The 17,697-nt window shown below is 49.5% G+C and overlaps 1 protein-coding gene across 7 annotated transcripts in view; it reads left to right on the forward strand.

Moving 5' to 3' along the window:
- Positions 1-15,533, forward strand: part of INPP5B (inositol polyphosphate-5-phosphatase B) — a 58,906-nt gene extending 43,373 nt beyond the window's left edge. For all 7 annotated transcript variants that reach the window (XM_050932095.1, XM_050932098.1, XM_050932094.1 and 4 more), the window contains 8 exons: positions 398-508; positions 1,450-1,612; positions 1,789-2,024; positions 2,670-2,783; positions 9,079-9,163; positions 14,268-14,395; positions 14,648-14,759; positions 15,145-15,533. In XM_050932095.1, coding sequence (XP_050788052.1) covers positions 398-508; positions 1,450-1,612; positions 1,789-2,024; positions 2,670-2,783; positions 9,079-9,163; positions 14,268-14,395; positions 14,648-14,759; positions 15,145-15,269 — 1,074 coding nt within the window. In that variant the 3' untranslated portion in view covers positions 15,270-15,533. The remainder of the gene's footprint in view (positions 1-397; positions 509-1,449; positions 1,613-1,788; positions 2,025-2,669; positions 2,784-9,078; positions 9,164-14,267; positions 14,396-14,647; positions 14,760-15,144) is intronic.
- Positions 15,534-17,697: the final 2,164 nt, after the last annotated feature.

The raw sequence follows: 17,697 nt of genomic DNA on the forward strand, positions 1-17,697 counted from the left end.
TATCTATTTCCCTGGAAACTTGCAGCGTTTACGTCAGCAGACAGGAGTGTAATTCGCTGCCAGACTTTAACAAACCAATCCCAATGCAGGCTGGCTGATTTTATCTGCTAGATAGAGCAGCCTTCCACAAAGCCACAAGCCTGCCCAGCAGTGGGCAGAGGTTGGGTCAGAGAGGTACGCTTTCCTGCATTGTATGCATTCTTTGGTAAAGGCTGGAAACTGGTTCCATTTTAACTTGCTTTTGGTAATAAATCTGCAGTAATTTTCCATGTGTTTTACCTGCGCTTCTGTATTCCAGCCTTCTTTAAAAGCAGGTTGCTCCATATGTTTCAGACTGTTACAATTCTCCTGCAGAGACACAGTAAATGCCCATTGATGAGGTGTCTCCCCCTTTCAGGTGAAGGTTGTGAATGAGGAGCTGTACCGAAAAGCCTTTGAGGAAATAGTGCGCTCATTGGATAAAATGGAGAATGCCAGCATCCCATCAGTGATCCTTTCCCAGAGGGAGGTAGGACATACTCCCATACTTCCCCTCGCAGGGCCATCAGTTCAAAGGAGAAATGAATCCTAGAACCAAGAGGTAGTCCAGTGTAATTGTTAGCACCGGGGGCTGCGAGTCAGGACTTGTAGGGGCTATTCCTGGGAAGTTTAGTAAATAGAAGAATAAGCATGGAACTGGCGATAAGGAGCTCTGTAGTTCTAATCCTGGGTTTGCTGCAGAGTCATGGTGAGGCCCAAAGCAAGTCACTATCCCGTTCAGCCTCCCTTTGCCCCTCTGTGAATGAGAATCCTGACCCAAGCCTGCTAAAAGGCTCTGGGATCCAAGATGTAAAGCAATTGGTACCAGTGAGTGCAGAGTAGAATGCTCACTATTTGTATAGTGAATTATAAAATTCTGCTGCTTGCACAGATGTTCCATAGCTGCTGGGAACAGGTACTTTCCATTCAAAAACCCAAACAGTCACCACCACCCTGCACTACCCAACTGGGGCGTGGAGAGAATAACTGTACCCCTCACTTTAACTTTTTTTTAAAAACAAAAAACCTAATAAATCCCAAACTAGTGAGACCTTTGGAGAAGGTGACTGCGTGAATGTCTCTGCTTGGAGTGCTGGATACCAGAAAATCTATTCAAATGGAGCATTTAAGGTCCCCTGTGTAGCTCTAGCTTCAGTGGAGTTACGCCAGCAATGAATTTGTCCCACAAGGCTGATTGGCGCACGTGACCTGGGTTCCTGGGAAACACACAGCTTGGGCTGGTCACAGTTAACGTCAGGAGCTGGGTGTTTAATGTTCAGGCATGGCTGATAGATCATTAACTAATGATTTAAGTAGCTGAGATGCATGGATGTTCTAGGGGAAGACCTTTCCCTGCTCTTTGAGGAAGTTGCTGGCGGTGGGCGGTGATGGAGAAGCAAGAGGTGATGACGCTGCAATATTTGTTCCTAGTTCTTCTTCAAGGATGTGAAGTACATGCAGCTGCAGGTGGAGACCTTTACTATCTGTAATGGACAAGTGCCTTGCCAGTTTGAATTCATCAACAAACTGGATGAAGACGACTACTGCAAAGAGTGGCTGATTGCCAACCCCAGTAAGGGCTTTCTGTTACCAGGTGACTGACTCTTCCAGAAGATTCTGCTTCTAAGTACTTATCCCATATTAATAAACCAGTGTCTTGCTTGTTTCTGTTTGGAGTTTGTCCTGGCCCCTGTATTAATCTGCCATTTGCTAGGACTTGTCAGTTTCATGACTGTATTTACTGAGCATATGTTTATTTTCTTCCTGCAGGTTCTGAAATGACTATCGAATTGGAACTGTTTGTTAATAAATCAATAGCTACACGTTTGAACTCCGGGGAAGAGAAACTCGAAGACATTCTGATTTTGCACCTTGACAGGGGGAAGGATTATTTCCTGTCTGTGTTGGGAAATTACCTGCCTAGCTGCTTTGGGTCTCCGATCCAGACACTGTGTTACATGAGAGAACCTATCCGGGACATGTCAGCAGAGTCCATTCGAGAACTGGTAGGTTAGTGAGGGAGCTGAAGATCTTTGAGAAGCTTGCCTTTCCAAGTCCAGTAGAACCCCCACTCAGTGCCAGGCTATTAAAACCTCCAGTTGCCCCCTTGTCTCATAGTGTTAATGGGCATTCTCCCAATTTCCTTTTATTGCTATTATGGGGTTTATCTCCAATAATCATGTTGACACCACCTATTCCCTTAATCCCAGAAGGGGCTGGCTTGGTTGATGCAGCTTCTGTTCTCTGATGTGGTACACCTAGGCTCTTTGAGCTCACTGAGTTCCATGCAGAATGTTAAAAAATGAGGTTCTATCTGCTCTTGCCTGGTGTTAAAGATCCCATGGCACTTTTCCTATGAGTAGAGATCTACCTCAGTGTCAGGGGCCTTCTCCTGATTGGTGTGCATTTGGTGCCCATTTGTTATTTCATTTAGGGGGTGCCATACTGGAAATGTGTGTGTGGTGTGTGTATGTGAAGCAGTTTGCCATCCTTTCAGGTGCGGGTACTGTACTGTGTGTGCTGTATTAGTCTATACTCAGACCAGTTTGTGAGGCTGCCCTACTCTGTAATGTTCCTTAACTCTGACTCCTCTGTCTCTCACTCTTAGTGCTTTGCAGACTTCAGTAAGAGTCTGGCTTGCTCCTTTGCAGACCCTGCTGCCGCTACAGACGACTCATGACATTTTTCGGGATGAGAAGCCATTGGACATCCCCAAAGAGCTGTGGATGATGGTGGATCATCTGTACCGCAATGCTTCCCAGCAGGTAGGCAGTGTCTGCATTTGAGAAGCCGCCCTTTGTCCTGCCAGACACTTAGCTGAGTTTTGAAGAACATCATGGAAATTAACAGCTTTTGTTGATGCTAGCAGTGTGGACTCTAGCCAGAAGTGGGAAAAGTCCCTTCTAGCAAGTGTAAGGAGATTTACGTGACAAGAGGCACGAGCCCCTTGAATGCACTGAGTATGAAGGAGACTGGCTTTGTGTAAAGATCCAAGTAATGCATGTCAGCAGCTGTTTTCCTTTGCTTTGTTTCATACTGCAATACAGTAACCTGGACTAGAACGTTTGACAATGTGGCGCTGTGATGCAGTAGGGACTGTCTGTGTGGGGAGTGGGAGAGCAGGGGAGGACTTTAGGGGATGGACAATGCCAGGGCCTGTAACCTGAGCTAGGTAAGGGAGGGGAAAGGTCAACACCTTTGCCCGGGAAGGGGATGGCAGGAGGGAAGCAGTTTGAGTTTGGGCTTGGGGCTGGATGGGCGGAATTCAGGGTATCCTAGCTAGGATCCAAGCACCCTGAAAGCCCAGAAGGACTCGATGGAGGGGTCCTGACTGTGCCTGCAAGCCCTGCTGTAACCTGTGTTCCTGTTGTCCAATAAACCTTCTGTTTTACTGGCTGGCTAAGAGTCACTGTGGGTCCCAGGAAGAGGGGTGCAGGGCCGGACTCCCCCACACTCCGTGACAACTGGTGGCAGTGGTGGGATATACTGCACCCCGTGGACGGCGCTTCCTGTAGTAAGTGACTGGGGAGCAGTAAAACGAAGGGGTTATTAACCCCTGGGAGTGTGTGCCCAGTGAGAAGGACTTTGCAGTAACAGGGTCCCCCGGGGGATTGCAGCGAGCGGTCCCGGGGCGGAGGAGTCTGCAGCTCGACCCTGGTAGAGAGGTGGTGACCTCAAGAAGGGCTGGTGCACTAGGGGTCCCCCTGGAAACCATGGGGAGCGGCGAGCACCCCAGCCTGTGAGTGGCCAGCAGGAAGATGTATGCCAAGCAGCGCAAGTGCGACCTGCTGAAGCTGTGCAAGCAGAGGGGGCTGCGCTCGGGGAGGCTCAGCAAGGACCAGCTGATTGCCCAGCTGGAGGAGGGAGACCACATGAATGAACGGAGCCCTGTCTCTGAGGGAAGCAGCCGGGCAGATGCAGCGCAGGCACCAGGGTCTGTCCCCGCTGGGAGTGGTCAGCCGGCGGACAAGGGCTTCCCGAGACTCCCCCTTCCTAGGCCTAAGGGGAGGGCGAGGAGGAGCCCAGTGTGTACCGAGGGCACCGTGACACCCCCGGCCAGCAGGGGATCCTCCCGGCGACGCTCACCCCCCAGCAGGGGATCCTCCCGGTGACTCTCGGCATCCATGGAGCGGATGCGGCTGGAATATGAAAGGGAGCTGAGACAGGAGGAGCTCGAGTTAAAGAGGCAAGAGCTGGAGGAGAAGGCGAAACAGCGTAACCATAAGCGGGAGGAGAAGGAGAAACAGCGTAAACATGAGCTGGACCTGGCCCAGCTGAGGAGCAGTGAGGCCCCGGCTGCGGTGAGTGAGGGGGGACCCAAGCCTACAAAGAGCTTTGATAAGCACTTGCTGCCCCGGCATAAGGAGGGGGAGGACATAGATACCTTCCTGACGGCCTTTGAGAATGCCTGCGAGCTGCACAGGGTTGACCCTGCAGACAGGATCGCAGTTCTCACCCCCTTACTGGACTCCACAGCCGTGGAGGTGTACAGCCGACTGAAAGGGGCGGAGGCAGGGGACTACGAACTGTTCAAACAGGCCCTGCTCCGTGAGTTTGGGCTGACTCCTGAGATGTACCGGGAAAAGTTCCGGAGCCAGCGTAAAACTCGTGAGGTCACATAACTACAACTGGTCAACCGGGCGCAGGGGTATGCCCGCAGGTGGACAGCTGGGGCCCAAACTAAAGAGGACCTGCTTGACCTATTCATACTGGAGCACCTGTACGAGCAGTGCCCGTCCGACTTGAGGCTGTGGTTGATGGACCAGAAGCCGGAGAACCCACAGCACGCAGGCCAGCTGGCCGACCAATTTGTGGACAGTTGGGCAGGGGATGGCAGGGAGGAGTCTCGAAGGAGCAGGCCTGCCTCAACGCAGAGAGAGAGTCATCATGGGACCTCCCAAAGGGGGCCTATGGAGAACCCCCCAAAAGGGGAACATCCAGCGGCAGGTCCCTCCGACCCACTCAAGGGGACCCATGAGACATGGGCTGCTATCGCTGTGGCCAACGAGGCCACATACGGGCCCAGTGCCCCAAGCTAGGGACAGACCAAGCAGACCCAACCCGCAGAGGGTGGACTGGGTAAAAACCCAATCGGAGGAGGGGCTACATTCCCAGGAAAGGGGGGCTGGCAACATACCACCTGTGGATGCTCCGGGTTTTTGGTTTACCGGGTGGGCGGGGGGCTGCCCCTCCGGAAAGAGTGCATTGTTTCCCTGGAGGTAGATGGGAGGAATGTCACTGGGTACTGGGATACGGGCGCAGAGGTGACGCTGGCCCGGCCCGAGGTGGTGGCCTCAGATCGGATGGTGCCCGACACCTACCTGACCCTGATGGGCGTGGGCGGGACCCCATTCAAGGTGCCCGTGGCAAGGGTACACCTGAAATGGGGGGCCAAGAAGGGCCCCAAGGATGTGGGGGTACACCGATATTTGCCCACTGACGTGTTAATGGGAGGGGACCTCGAGGACTGGCCTAGTAACACCCAGAGTGCCCTGGTCGTGACTCGTAGTCAGAGTCGGCAAAGGGCACTGCACCCCGACAACGGGGAAGGTACTCGACCCGAGGTGCAGGACCCTAACCCAGGGAGCGGGGAACGCCCAGGGGCATGGTTCAGAGAGGCTGCGGCCTCAGACCCAGCCAGCAAGAGAGAGCCGGTCCCCATCCCTGTCCCAGCTGCTGAGTTCCAGGCCGAGTTGCAGAAAGATCCCTCCTTGCGGAAGCCCAGGGACCGGGCTGACCTTAGTGCGATACAGACCATGAGGAGAGGTTGCAAGGAGAGGTTCCTGTGGGAGAAGGGGTTCCTGTACTGAGAATGGGCTCCCCCAGGGGAAGTAGAGTCATGGGGGATCAGGAGGCAGCTGGTGGTTCCCCAGAAGTTTTGTCACAAGCTGCTGTACCTGGCCCATGACATCCCTCTCGCAGGGCACCAGGGAATCCGGCGCATTAGGCAGAGGCTGCTATAGAACTTTTACTGGCCTGGGGGTCTTGACCCATGTCCGACAGTACTGCCAATCCTGTGACCCCTGCCAGAGGGTGGGGAAGGCCCGGGACAAGGGGAAAGCAGCTTTGAGGCCTTTACCCATCATAGAAGAACCTTTCCAGAAGGTGGCCATGGACATAGTGGGACCCCTCGGCAAGACAACCTGGTCGGGGAAGAAATACATCCTGGTGGTGGTGGATTTTGCCACTCGCTACCCCGAGGCGGTGGCCTTGTCCTCTATCGAAGCCGACACAGTGGCAGATGCGCTGCTGACAATTTTCTGCCGGGTGGGGTTCCCCAAGGAGGTCTTAACGGACCAGGGGTCCAACTTCATGTCGGCCCTGCTCCGGTCCTTATGGCAGAAATGTGGGGTCCAGCACAACTGGGCCTCAGCGTATCACCCCCAGTCCAATGGGCTGGTGGAAAGGTTCAACGGGACGCTGAAGATGATGCTAAAAACATTTATGAACCAGCACCCGCAGGATTGGGACAAGTACTTACCTCACCTGCTGTTCGCGTACAGGGAGGTACCCCAGGAATCTACCGGATTTTCACCTTTCGAACTGTTGTATGGATGGCGGGTAAGGGGGCCCCTAGACCTGATGAGGGACGAATGGGAGGGGAAGGCCTCTCCCGAGGGAGAGTCAGTGGTGGAGTATGTCCTGACCTTCCGGGAAAGTCTGGCCGAGCTCATGGGCCTGGCCAGGGAGAATCTGGCCCGAGCCCAGAGGAGGCAGAAGGTCTGGTACGACCACACGGCACGAGCCCGTGCCTTCGCCACCGGGGATCAGGTGATGGTTCTCATCCCCGTGAGGAGAAAGAAACTCCAGGCCGCCTGGGAAGGGCCCTTCAAGGTTATCAAGCAACTGAATGAGGTAAACTATGTGGTGGAGCTGTCAAACCGGGCACATCACCGTCGGGTGTACCATGTGAACATGATGAAACCATACTATGACAGGGGGAATGTGGTGTTGGCCGTGTGTGGACATTGGGATGCGCAGGGAGATGACCCCTTAGTGGATCTATTCCCTGGGACAAAAGCTGGTTCCCCCCTGGAGGCGATTCCCCTCTCTGATCAACTGACCCCGGGCCAGTACGGTGAGATCAGAGGGGTGCTGCATCTATACCGACAGCTGTTTTCCAACCAGCCTGGACGCACTAATTTGATGGTCCACTGGGTGGAGACCGGGTCACATCCCCCTATAAGATGCTCCCCTTTTCGGGTCACTGGTAAAACTGCCCAGGATCTTGAAAGAGAGGTCAGGGACATGCTGGCTTTGGGGGTGATCCAGCCGTCTTCCAGCCCTTGGGCTTCGCCAGTGGTGCTGGTCCCCAAGAAGGATGGGTCAATCAGGTTCTGTGTGGACTATCGAAAGCTCAATGCCATCACCGTATCTGATGCCTACCCTATGCCCAGGCCTGACGAGCTTCTAGGCAAGCTGGGAGGTGCTCGGTACCTCACCACTATGGATCTTACTAAGGGCTACTGGCAAGTGCTGCTGGACGCAGATGCCAGGCTGATATCGGCCTTTATCACCCCTCTGGGGCTCTACGAGTTTCTGACCCTGCCCTTCGGCCTCAAGGGAGCACCGGCCACCTTCCAGCGCCTGGTGGATCAGCTACTGAGGGGGATGGAGAGTTTTGCCTTGACATATATTGACGACATCTGCGTCTTCAGCCAGACCTGGGAGGACCACATGTCCCAGATTAAACAAGTCCTGGACCGACTCCGAAAGGCTGGGTTAACAGTAAAGGCTGAGAAGTGCAAGGTGGGGATGGCTGAAGTATCTTACCTGGGCCATCGGGTGGGGAGCGGCTTCCTGAAGCCGGAACCAGCCAAGGTGGAGGTGATCAGAGACTGGCCTGCTCCCCAAATCAAAAAGCAGGTCCAGGCCTTTATTGGGATGGCAGGGTACTATCAAAGGTTCGTGCCCCACTTTAGTGCCATAGCTGGCCCCATCACTGAACTGTGCAAAAAGGGGAAGCCAGACAAGGTGATCTGGACTGAGCAGTGCCAGGAGGCTTTCCGGGCGCTGAAGGAGGCTCTGGTTAGTGGCCCAGTTCTGGCAAACCCAAATTTTGACAAACCCTTTATGGTGTTCACCGATGCCTCAGACACGGGACTGGGGGTGGTGTTAATGCAGGAGGATGAAAAGGGGGAGAGACACCCCATCGTGTACCTGAGTAGGAAGCTGCTACCCCAGGAACAAAGCTACGCGGCCATCGAGAAGGAATGCCTGGCCATGGTGTGGGCCCTTAAGAAGCTAGAGCCATATCTCTTTGGGCGACACTTCACCGTGTACACCAACCACTCTCCCCTGACCTGGCTGCACCAGATGAAAGGAGCCAGCGCCAAGCTCCTGAGGTGGAGCCTGCTCCTGCAGGACTATGACATGGACGTGGTCCATGTGAAGGGAAGTGCCAACCTGACAGCGGATGCGTTGTCCCGGAGAGGGGGCCCTGAACTTCCCCAGGTCACTGGGCAGAGTGACCCCGCTCAGTTCAGTCTCGAAGGGGGAAGAGATGTGATGCAGTAGGGACTGTCAGTGTGGGGAGTGGGATAGCAGGGGAGGACTTTAGGGGATGGACAATGCCAGGGCCTGTAACCTGAGCTAGGTAAGGGAGGGGAAAGGTCAACACCTTTGCCCGGGAAGGGGACAAAGGAAGGGAGTGGCTGGAGGGAAGCAGATTGAGTTTGGGCTTGGGGCTGGATGGGCAGAATTCAGGGTATCCTAGCTAGGATCCAAGCACCCTGAAAGCCCAGAAGAACTCGATGGAGGGGTCCTGACTGTGCCTGCAAGCCCTGCTGTAACCTGTGTTCCTGTTGTCCAATGATTCTGTTTTGCTGGCTGGCTAAGAATCACTGTGGGTCCCAGGAAGAGGGGTGCAGGGCCGGACTCCCCCACACTCCGTGACAGGTGCCTACTGATATGCACCAGTCTAGAGAGACTTTCATGGCACCTATTGTGGGGTCTCTGGGTAAAGTATGGGTCACACGTGGCTATCGTAAATAGCATTATAACAGATTATTCTGTTTGTTTCCCTCTCTGACTCCAGCATCTGTGACTTTTCTGTTGCAGGAAGATCTGTTTCAGCAGCCAGGCCTAAGATCTGAATTCGAGCAGATCCGAGACTGCTTGGATACAGCAATGCTTGATACACTCCGTATCCTTTGGAACTAATGTTCAGTGAGGCTGATTTGTGTATCCTGTGCTGGAACCACTTTATACTTGGAGCCTGAAGCAGCCCTGGGTGCTCCATTACATTGTATTGTCCCTTGACTCTGTTAACTGAGATGTGTTTCTTTAGCACTGATTGTATTAAGTCACAATGTGTCTGCCAGGTCTTTGCTAAATGGACCGATGGTCTGTGCAGGATGACCAAGCTTGCTTGGGGCCACCCCAATACTGGAGTGAATTCCTTCAGGAATTAAGGCCCATCCTAAACCTTCCTACCTTGCTCAAAGTGCAAGGCATGCTTCTTTGACCTTGTCTTCTCTAACATAAACATATAGCAATATGTGTATTTTATAAAGTCTGTGAGTCTATAAAACACTCCACTGTGCACACATCTTCCCCTGAGGAAAGGAGGAGAGAACAAACACATGACAGAAGTTAGTCACGTTGCTTAATATACTTCTGGAAGGTGTTCAGATCCTAGAGAGACTAGCGTGGTGTAAGAACATGTGTAGAATAGAATAGTGACTGGTACTGGGACCATTTATACCTGTCATTTGTTTGCTGTGTGGAATCTGTCAGGATAGTACAAACACTACCAGTAGAGCCCTGAAAACCTGTGGGCATCCGCTTTATAGCCGTGGACCATTTTCATGGAAGATAGTGCAGATGCAGATACTTTTGTATCCACACAGGGCTCTGACAGTAAGAGCTGGGCAGGCAGCTATGAGGAACAGCAGCGCAGGTCCTTCACCTACTCTGGGAAGGAGGCCTGGGGGTTAAGAACACAGGCTGGGGGCTGCTCGGGCTCCCCACCCAGGGCAAGTGGAGGGTTCATCGTGGCTGCCCGCCTGGCTTTTACCATGGTCGGGCTGTGGCTCTGAGCCGCCCCCCTGGCCAGAGCTGGAGAGCTACACTGGCAGCTGTGGGGAGCCTGGGTCCCTCCGCCTGCCCTGGGCGGGGGGCCTGAGCAGCCCACTGCTTGTGTCCCTGAATCCCAGGCCTTCTTCCCAGGGCAGGTGGGAACGAATGACACGGCTAGTTACTCGCTGGACTGTATCAAGGAGGACTATGCCAGACTGGGGAAGAGGCTTAAAGACATCGAGGCTCAGGTGATCTTCAGTGGGATTCTGCCAGTTCCTAGAGCGGGGCGACGAAGGAGTGACAAGATTATGGCGATCAACAGATGGCTCAGGGAGTGGTGTTATAAGGAGGGCTTTGGGATGTACGGTCACTGGGAAGCATTTATGGATAGACAACTGTTCGCTCAGGATGGACTTCATCTAAGGAAGGAAGGAAATAGAATTCTAGGATGGAGGCTCGCCGACCTCATCAAGAGGGCTTTAAACTAGGAAGTTGGGGGAGATGGTTGGGAGATGTTCAGGAGATCTCCACGCCAGAATATAACCTGGAGAGGGAAGTAAACAAAGTGAGCGGGGATCTCCTTGGATCAAATCTTGGGGCCGCAAGGGTGAATAGTGGAGTAGAAACCAGAGTAACGGGTGATGCTGGTGGTAGAAAGTTTGTGCACGACGGGGGAAAGAATGTCACTGACACCAAACGCCGAAAATTAAAAGGTCTGTACACTAATGCGAGGAGCCTAGGTAACAAGATGGAGGAACTGGAGTTACTGGTGCAGGAAGTGAAGCCGGATATTATAGGGATTACCGAAACCTGGTGGAATAGTACTCATGACTGGAGCACGGGTATTGAAGGCTATGTGCTGTTTAGAAAAGACAGGAAGAAAGGCAAAGGTGGTGGAGTAGCCTTGTACATCAATGATGAAATTAAATGTAGCGAAATAAGAAGCGATGGAATGGATAAGACAGAGTCTGTCTGGGCAAAAATCACACTGGGTAAAAAAGCAACTAGAGCTTCCCCTGAGATAGTGCTTGGGGTGTGCTACAGACCGCCGGGATCGGATTGGGATATGGATAGAGACCTCTTTAATGTCTTTAATGAAGTAAACACAAAGGGGAAATGTGTGATTATGGGGGACTTTAACTTCCCGGATATAGACTGGAGGACGAGTACTTGCAAGAATAATAGGGGTCAGATTTTTCTGGATGTGATAGCGGATGGATTTCTTCATCAAGTAGTTGAAGCACCTACAAGAGGGGATGCCATTTTAGATTTGGTGTTGGTGAGCAGTGAGGACCTCATAGAAGAAATGGTGGTAGGGGACAACCTTGGTTCGAGTGATTTATGAGCTGATTCAGTTCAAACTAGATGGAAGGATAAACAAATGTAGATCTGGGATTAGGGTTTTTGACTTCTCGAGGGCTAATTTTAAAGAGTTAAGGAAATTAGTTAGGGAAGTGGATTGGACGGAGGAATTAGTGGATTTAAATGTGGAGGAGGCCTGGAATTACTTTAAGTCACAGCTGCGGAGACTGTCGGAAGCCTGCATCCCGAGAAAGGGGGGAAAAAAACCATGGGCAGGAGTTGTAGGCCAAACTGGATGAGCAAGCAACTCAGAGAGGGGATTAGACAAAAGCAGAAAGCTTACAGGGAGTGGAAGGAAGGCAGGATCAGTAAGGAAAGCTACCTTGCTGAGGTCAGAACATGTAGGGATAAAGTGAGGAAGGCTAAAAGCCACATTGAACTGGAACTTGCAAAGGGAATCAAAACCGATAGTAAGAGGTTCTGCAGCCACATAAATAAGAAGAAAACAAAGAAAGAAGAAGTGGGGCCGCTATACACTGAGGATGGAATGGAGGTTAAGGATAACCTAGGCATGGCCCAACATCTAAACAAGTACTTTGCCTCAGTTTTTAATAAGACTAGTGAGGAACCTTGCGATGATGGAGGGATGATAAACGGGAATGTGGATATGGAAGTGGATATTACCGCAACTGAGGTAGAGGCCGTACTTGAACAGCTCGATGGGACGAAGTCAGAGGGCCCGGACAATCTCCATCCGAGGATATTAAAGGAACTGGCGCGTGAAATTGCGAGCCCGTTAGCGAGAATTTTTAAGCAATTGATAAACTCGGGGGTTGTGCCATATGACTGGAGGATTGCTAATGTAGTTCCTATTTTTAAGAAAGGGAATAAGAGTGATCCGGGTAATTATAGGCCTGTTAGCTTGACATCTGTAGTATGTAAGGTCTTGGAAAAAATTTTAAGGGAGAAAGTAGTCAAGGACATAGAGGTCAATGGTAATTGTGACGATTTGCAACACGGATTTACTAAAGGTAGATCGTGCCAAACCAATCTGATCTCCTTCTTTGAGAAGGTGATGGATTACTTAGATAAAGGAAATGCGGTAGATATAATTTACCTAGATTTCAGTAAGGCGTTCGACACGGTTCCGCACAGGGAGCTGTTAGTTAAATTGGAAAAGATGGGAGTGAATATGATAGTTGTAAGGTGGATAAGGAACTGGTTAAAGGGGAGACTCCAGAGGGTCGTATTGAAAGGTGAACTGTCGGGCTGGAAGGAGGTCACCAGTGGAGTCCCTCAAGGATCGGTTTTGGGACCGATCTTATTTAACCTTTTTATTACTGACCTTGGCACAAAGAGCGGGAATGTGCTAATAAAGTTTGCGGATGACACGAAGCTGGGGGGTATTGCTAACACGGAGAAGGACAGGGATACTATTCAGGAAGATCTGAACCACCTTGTAAACTGGAGTAATAGAAATAGGATGAAATACAATAGTGAAAAGTGCAAGGTCATGCATTTAGGAATTAATAATAAGAATTTTGGATATATGTTGGGGGCGCATCAGTTGGAAGCGACGGAGGAGGAGAAGGACCTTGGGGTACTGGTTGATAGCAGGATGACTATGAGTCGCCAATGTGATACGGCTGTTAAAAAAGCAAATGCGATTTTGGGATGCATCAGGCGGGGTATTTCCTGCAAGGATAAGGATGTGTTAGTACCGTTATATAAGGCGTTGGTGAGACCCCATCTGGAATACTGTGTGCAGTTCTGGTGTCCCATGTTCAAGAAGGATGAATTCAAACTGGAACAGGTTCAGAGACGGGCTACAAGGATGATCCGAGGAATGGAAAAACTGCCTTATGAAAGGAGACTCAAAGAGCTTGGCTTGTTTAGCCTGGCCAAAAGAAGGCTGAGGGGGGACATGCTCGCTCTATATAAATATATCAAGGGGGTTAACGTTAGGGAGGGAGAGGAATTATTTAAGTTTAGTACTAATGTAGACACGAGGACGAATGGGTATAAACTGGATATTAGGAAGTTTAGACTTGAAATTAGACGAAGGTTTCTGACCATTAGGGGAGTGAAGTTCTGGAATAGCCTTCCGAGGGAAGTAGTAGGGGCAAAAGACTTTCCTGGCTTTAAGACAAAGCTTGATAAGTATATGGAGGGGATGTTATGATAGGATCGTTAATTTGGGCAATTGATCTTGAATTACCACCAGACAGGTCTGCTCAGTGGTCTGCGGGGAGATGTTGGTTGCGATGGGTACTGAGTTGCTGCAGAGAATTCCTTCTTGGGTGCTAGCTGGTGACTCTTGCCCACATGCTCAGGGTTTAGCTGATCGCCATATTTGGGGTTGGGAAGGAATTTTCCTCCAGGGCGGATTGGCAGGTGCCCTGGAGGTTTTTCGCCTTCCCCTGCAGCGTGGGGCACGGGTCGCTGCTGGTGGCTTCTCTGCAGCTTGAGGTCTTCAAACCATTTTTGAGGACTTCAATAACTCGGTCCTGGGATAGGGGTTGTTATAAAATTGGATGGGTGGGGTTCTGTGGCCTGCCTTGTGCAGGAGGTCAGACTAGATGATCAGATTGGTCCCTTCTGACCTATGAGTCTATGAGGGTACGCGACTTAGTGCGGGCTCCCCCCAGCAGCCCATGCGCCTCTCCCTGACCAGGCCCTGGCAGGGGGGTGCCGTGGAGCCTCAGCTCGGCCATGGTGAGGAGAGTCCGGCAAATCCATGGATATCCACAGACAATTTTTGAGGATCGGATGCGGATACACATTTTTGTATCTGCGCAGGGCTCCATCTGCCAGCTATGAACATGTTTGGGAGTTGTGGTGAGACCTCACCAATGATTAAATGTTCAGCCGAGATGCTAACAAACCAGATCACTGCATTACCTTTTCTTTAACCATTATCGGATCAGTCGGCAGCAACCATTCAGTAGCTGAGGCCCTGCTGTTGTTCCTGGAAAGCCTGCCAGAGCCTGTTATCTGCTACAGCCTCTACAACAACTGCTTGAATTGTGCCAACAGTTACACGTTGAGCCGTCAGGTAATGCAGGCCCTGCTGCAGAGGGTTAACATAAAGCCTTAAACGAACATGGAGTTTGAGGGGTCTGTGCCATGCAGATAACGGGCTCAAACCCCAACAAGCTTATAGTCTCATGGCTCTAGAAGGTTCCTAGCACTGGGGCTCCTGGTTTTTATTATGTATCATTAAGGCTTGTGTAATTGTATTGATGCTTTGAGCTTCTAGCCATTCTCTTGGTGGTTTTTCACAGTAAAGTTCTTACTTTCTTTCCAGGTTGTCTCCATGCTGCCCATGTGCCATAAAAATGTGTTTAACTATCTGATGGCGTTTTTACGGGAACTACTGAAAAATTCAGGGAAAAACCACTTGGATGTGAATATTCTCGGTAAGGTGAACAAAGTGACCAGTCTGCTCGGTGGGGACTTGTAGTAGTTCATATAACAAGCCATGTGTTTCTCTGAAATGACTGCATTAGTGAGCCCTTGCTATCTGCAAGGTATGTATCTGGTGCCTGGTATGTAACCTGGCAGGAATCAGATTTCGGCCAGAAAAGCAGAAAATAAGGCATTGTTACCCTCTATTGGCATGAACATTAAAAAGTGCTGCCGAAAAAAGGAAAAATTGTAATGGCCAACTTTGCACTACCCGCTCCTCCTCCTCCTCCTCCCACCCATCCCCAAGTGAAATCCAACTGCGCCACAGTTTTCTTTTGGGAGGAATTATCATTGACATCTGGCTATTCACTGGCTTTTATTGTGTCTTTCATGCAGCTAGTATATTTGGTGGCTTGTTGCTGCGACCTCCTCCCCAACATCCTACGCCTGATGTAACTGAGAAGAGGAAGGCTCAGCAATTCATCGAGCAGTTCCTCTTGAGAGAAGGCAACTCCCCATAAATTATAGATGCAGCTAATCTGTTTTTTAGATAAAGCTATTAAGTCACTGTAAAAATATTTTTGTACCGAGTGTAGCACCTTCAGAATGTTACAGTATTTTATTCAGAATACAATCTATTGATATTAAATGTAGAACCAGTTGTCACTGTATTAAGTTGTAAAGAATATTGAATTTCTAAATAAGTTTTATAAGACACAGAGCACTGACATTTTATACTGTATTTTAATTATTTAACTTGTATTAAAACCTCAATTTTAAAGTTCCTTTTATTTAAAATAACAATAGTCATCTTAGTGCACTTTCCCAGCCTGCCTTTCAGCCTGTTTCCCTGTTGGCTGGTCTGGGTGTTTTGGTCTGTTCATTTTAATTAAATCTCATCCCTTTAAAAGCATGAAGCAGAGTGCGAAATGAGCCAGAGAACAAGAATTCCCAGGTCTCTTGCTAACATTGCATAAACTGATCAGTAGACTGCAGGGAAGAACCTTGCTTAGGGTTTGTTTAGCGCTCATGCAAACAAGTGAATGAAAAGAAATTTAACAATTCTATACCTAGATGAAGAGACTGTGAAAATGCTATTATCCAGACCTATGTAGATCAGCTCATTTGCTTAAGATGTTTGCTATTTGTTTTCAGGGCAGTGACTGATAGTCAGCATAATGTGAGATGATTCAGTGCTAACTAAGAATATTGGGTCAATGAAAATACTGAGATGAAATTACAGTACTGATTAATTTTGTTGTTTAGCTTTGCAAATTCCAGTTTAAACATATTCCATCATATTGTACAGAGCAGCAACTTTTTCTATCTTCAATTATATTTTGATGCTATAATCCTGTTAACAATAGCTACAATGAGTGTTTGTCCCACTTCTTCCTCTCTGGATAGAGCTGCAGCCTGTGGTCTGTCACTTGGCTTCCTGGTTTTGGGGGTTAAAGCGGTATGTCTTCCTTCCTTCCTTCCCCTCCTAGATACAATTTCCTTTTCTCTCTTTTTAGTTTTGGGGAATTCCTGGTCTTTTACACCTGTGTCTCCATCAGTCTCCAACAGTTAGGAGGAAAAACCTTCCCCCTCACCTGTCTAGTTCCACTAAACCAGTGGTTCTCAACCCATGGGCTGCTTGTGGCCCAATCAGCACACAGCTGCAGCCCATGTGACATCCTCAGGGCCTTATAGGTAGTGTGTGTGTGTGTGTGTGTGTGTGTGTGTGTAATATATATAGATAGATATAGTGTGGATGTGGCCCACGTAATTACACAGAGCTGCATATGTGGCTCACAATGGTAAATAGGTTGAGAACCACTGCACTAAACCATAAGAGGCCAAATTCACCATTTAACAATTTCAGTAGCGCTGTACTAGTTTATGCCAGTGGTGATTTTGGCCTAATGATTTTAGCAAGATAGCATGTGGCTGCACAAAAATATTCATTTGCACAACTTATCAATTGTATTTTATTACTGTTTTTTTTTAATTTACCATATTCCCCAAAACCATTATCTTTAACCAGCAAATGGCAGGTTGCAACTTTCTAAGGAGCAATTATCTATTTCAAAGTAATGACTAATTATATAAAAAAAAAGTCAAATCATTGTGAAAAACCCACTTCCTTTTAGGGATTTAAGGGACAGTGTCTCAACTGCTTCAGTTTTAAGTACAAAACTTCTGTTATTGTCAAGTCTATATATAGTAAATCAAAAGCCAAAAAATGATAGTACAGGCGAGTCGCATCATACTTGCATTTAATTTATGCGAATTCAACTATACGCGCTTTCCAAAAAAAAGAAAAACAAGATAGCTGTAAATAGTGCGGGTGATTCCACTCAATGAGCGTATGCCCCGGAGTGAGCGTGACATGGGAGATGTGAATCTGCTGTTCCCTCGGTCGGTCTCAGTTCCCGCGTGTGTTTCATAGTGTGAGCATCTCGCCGTGCTGAATGTGATTCTAGTGTTTAAAGATATGTATTTTTTGTACAACATGGCCCCTAAACACAAGCCAACTACTTCATCTGGTGCTCAACCGAAGAAGCCGTGATCTGTTCCAACACTGGAGGAAAAACTGTCTGTGTTGGACTTATTGAGAGAAGGTATGTCGGTCTCCAACATGGCATGTAAATATGGCCACAACAAATCTAGCATCCATGCCATCAAGATTCGAGAGAGACAAATTAGTCAAGCCATGGCATCAAGTGCTCCAATAACTGCTAAGGTGACGAGCCATGTGTGATAAGACTTTGTGTTGCTGATTGTAGACAATGCTTCTGGCCACCCTGCAGCACTCCAGTTTGCATGTAACAATGTCGAAATTGTCTTTCTCCCACCCGCCCCCCCCAAATACCACCTTCATTCTCCAACCTCTTGACCAAGACGTGGTTTGCTATTTCAAGGCCATGTACATGAAGCTTACATTCTTACAGATACATAGCACTA

Source organism: Gopherus flavomarginatus, chromosome 22 (assembly GCF_025201925.1).
Source record: "Gopherus flavomarginatus isolate rGopFla2 chromosome 22, rGopFla2.mat.asm, whole genome shotgun sequence".
Taxonomy (NCBI): Eukaryota; Metazoa; Chordata; order Testudines; family Testudinidae; genus Gopherus; species Gopherus flavomarginatus.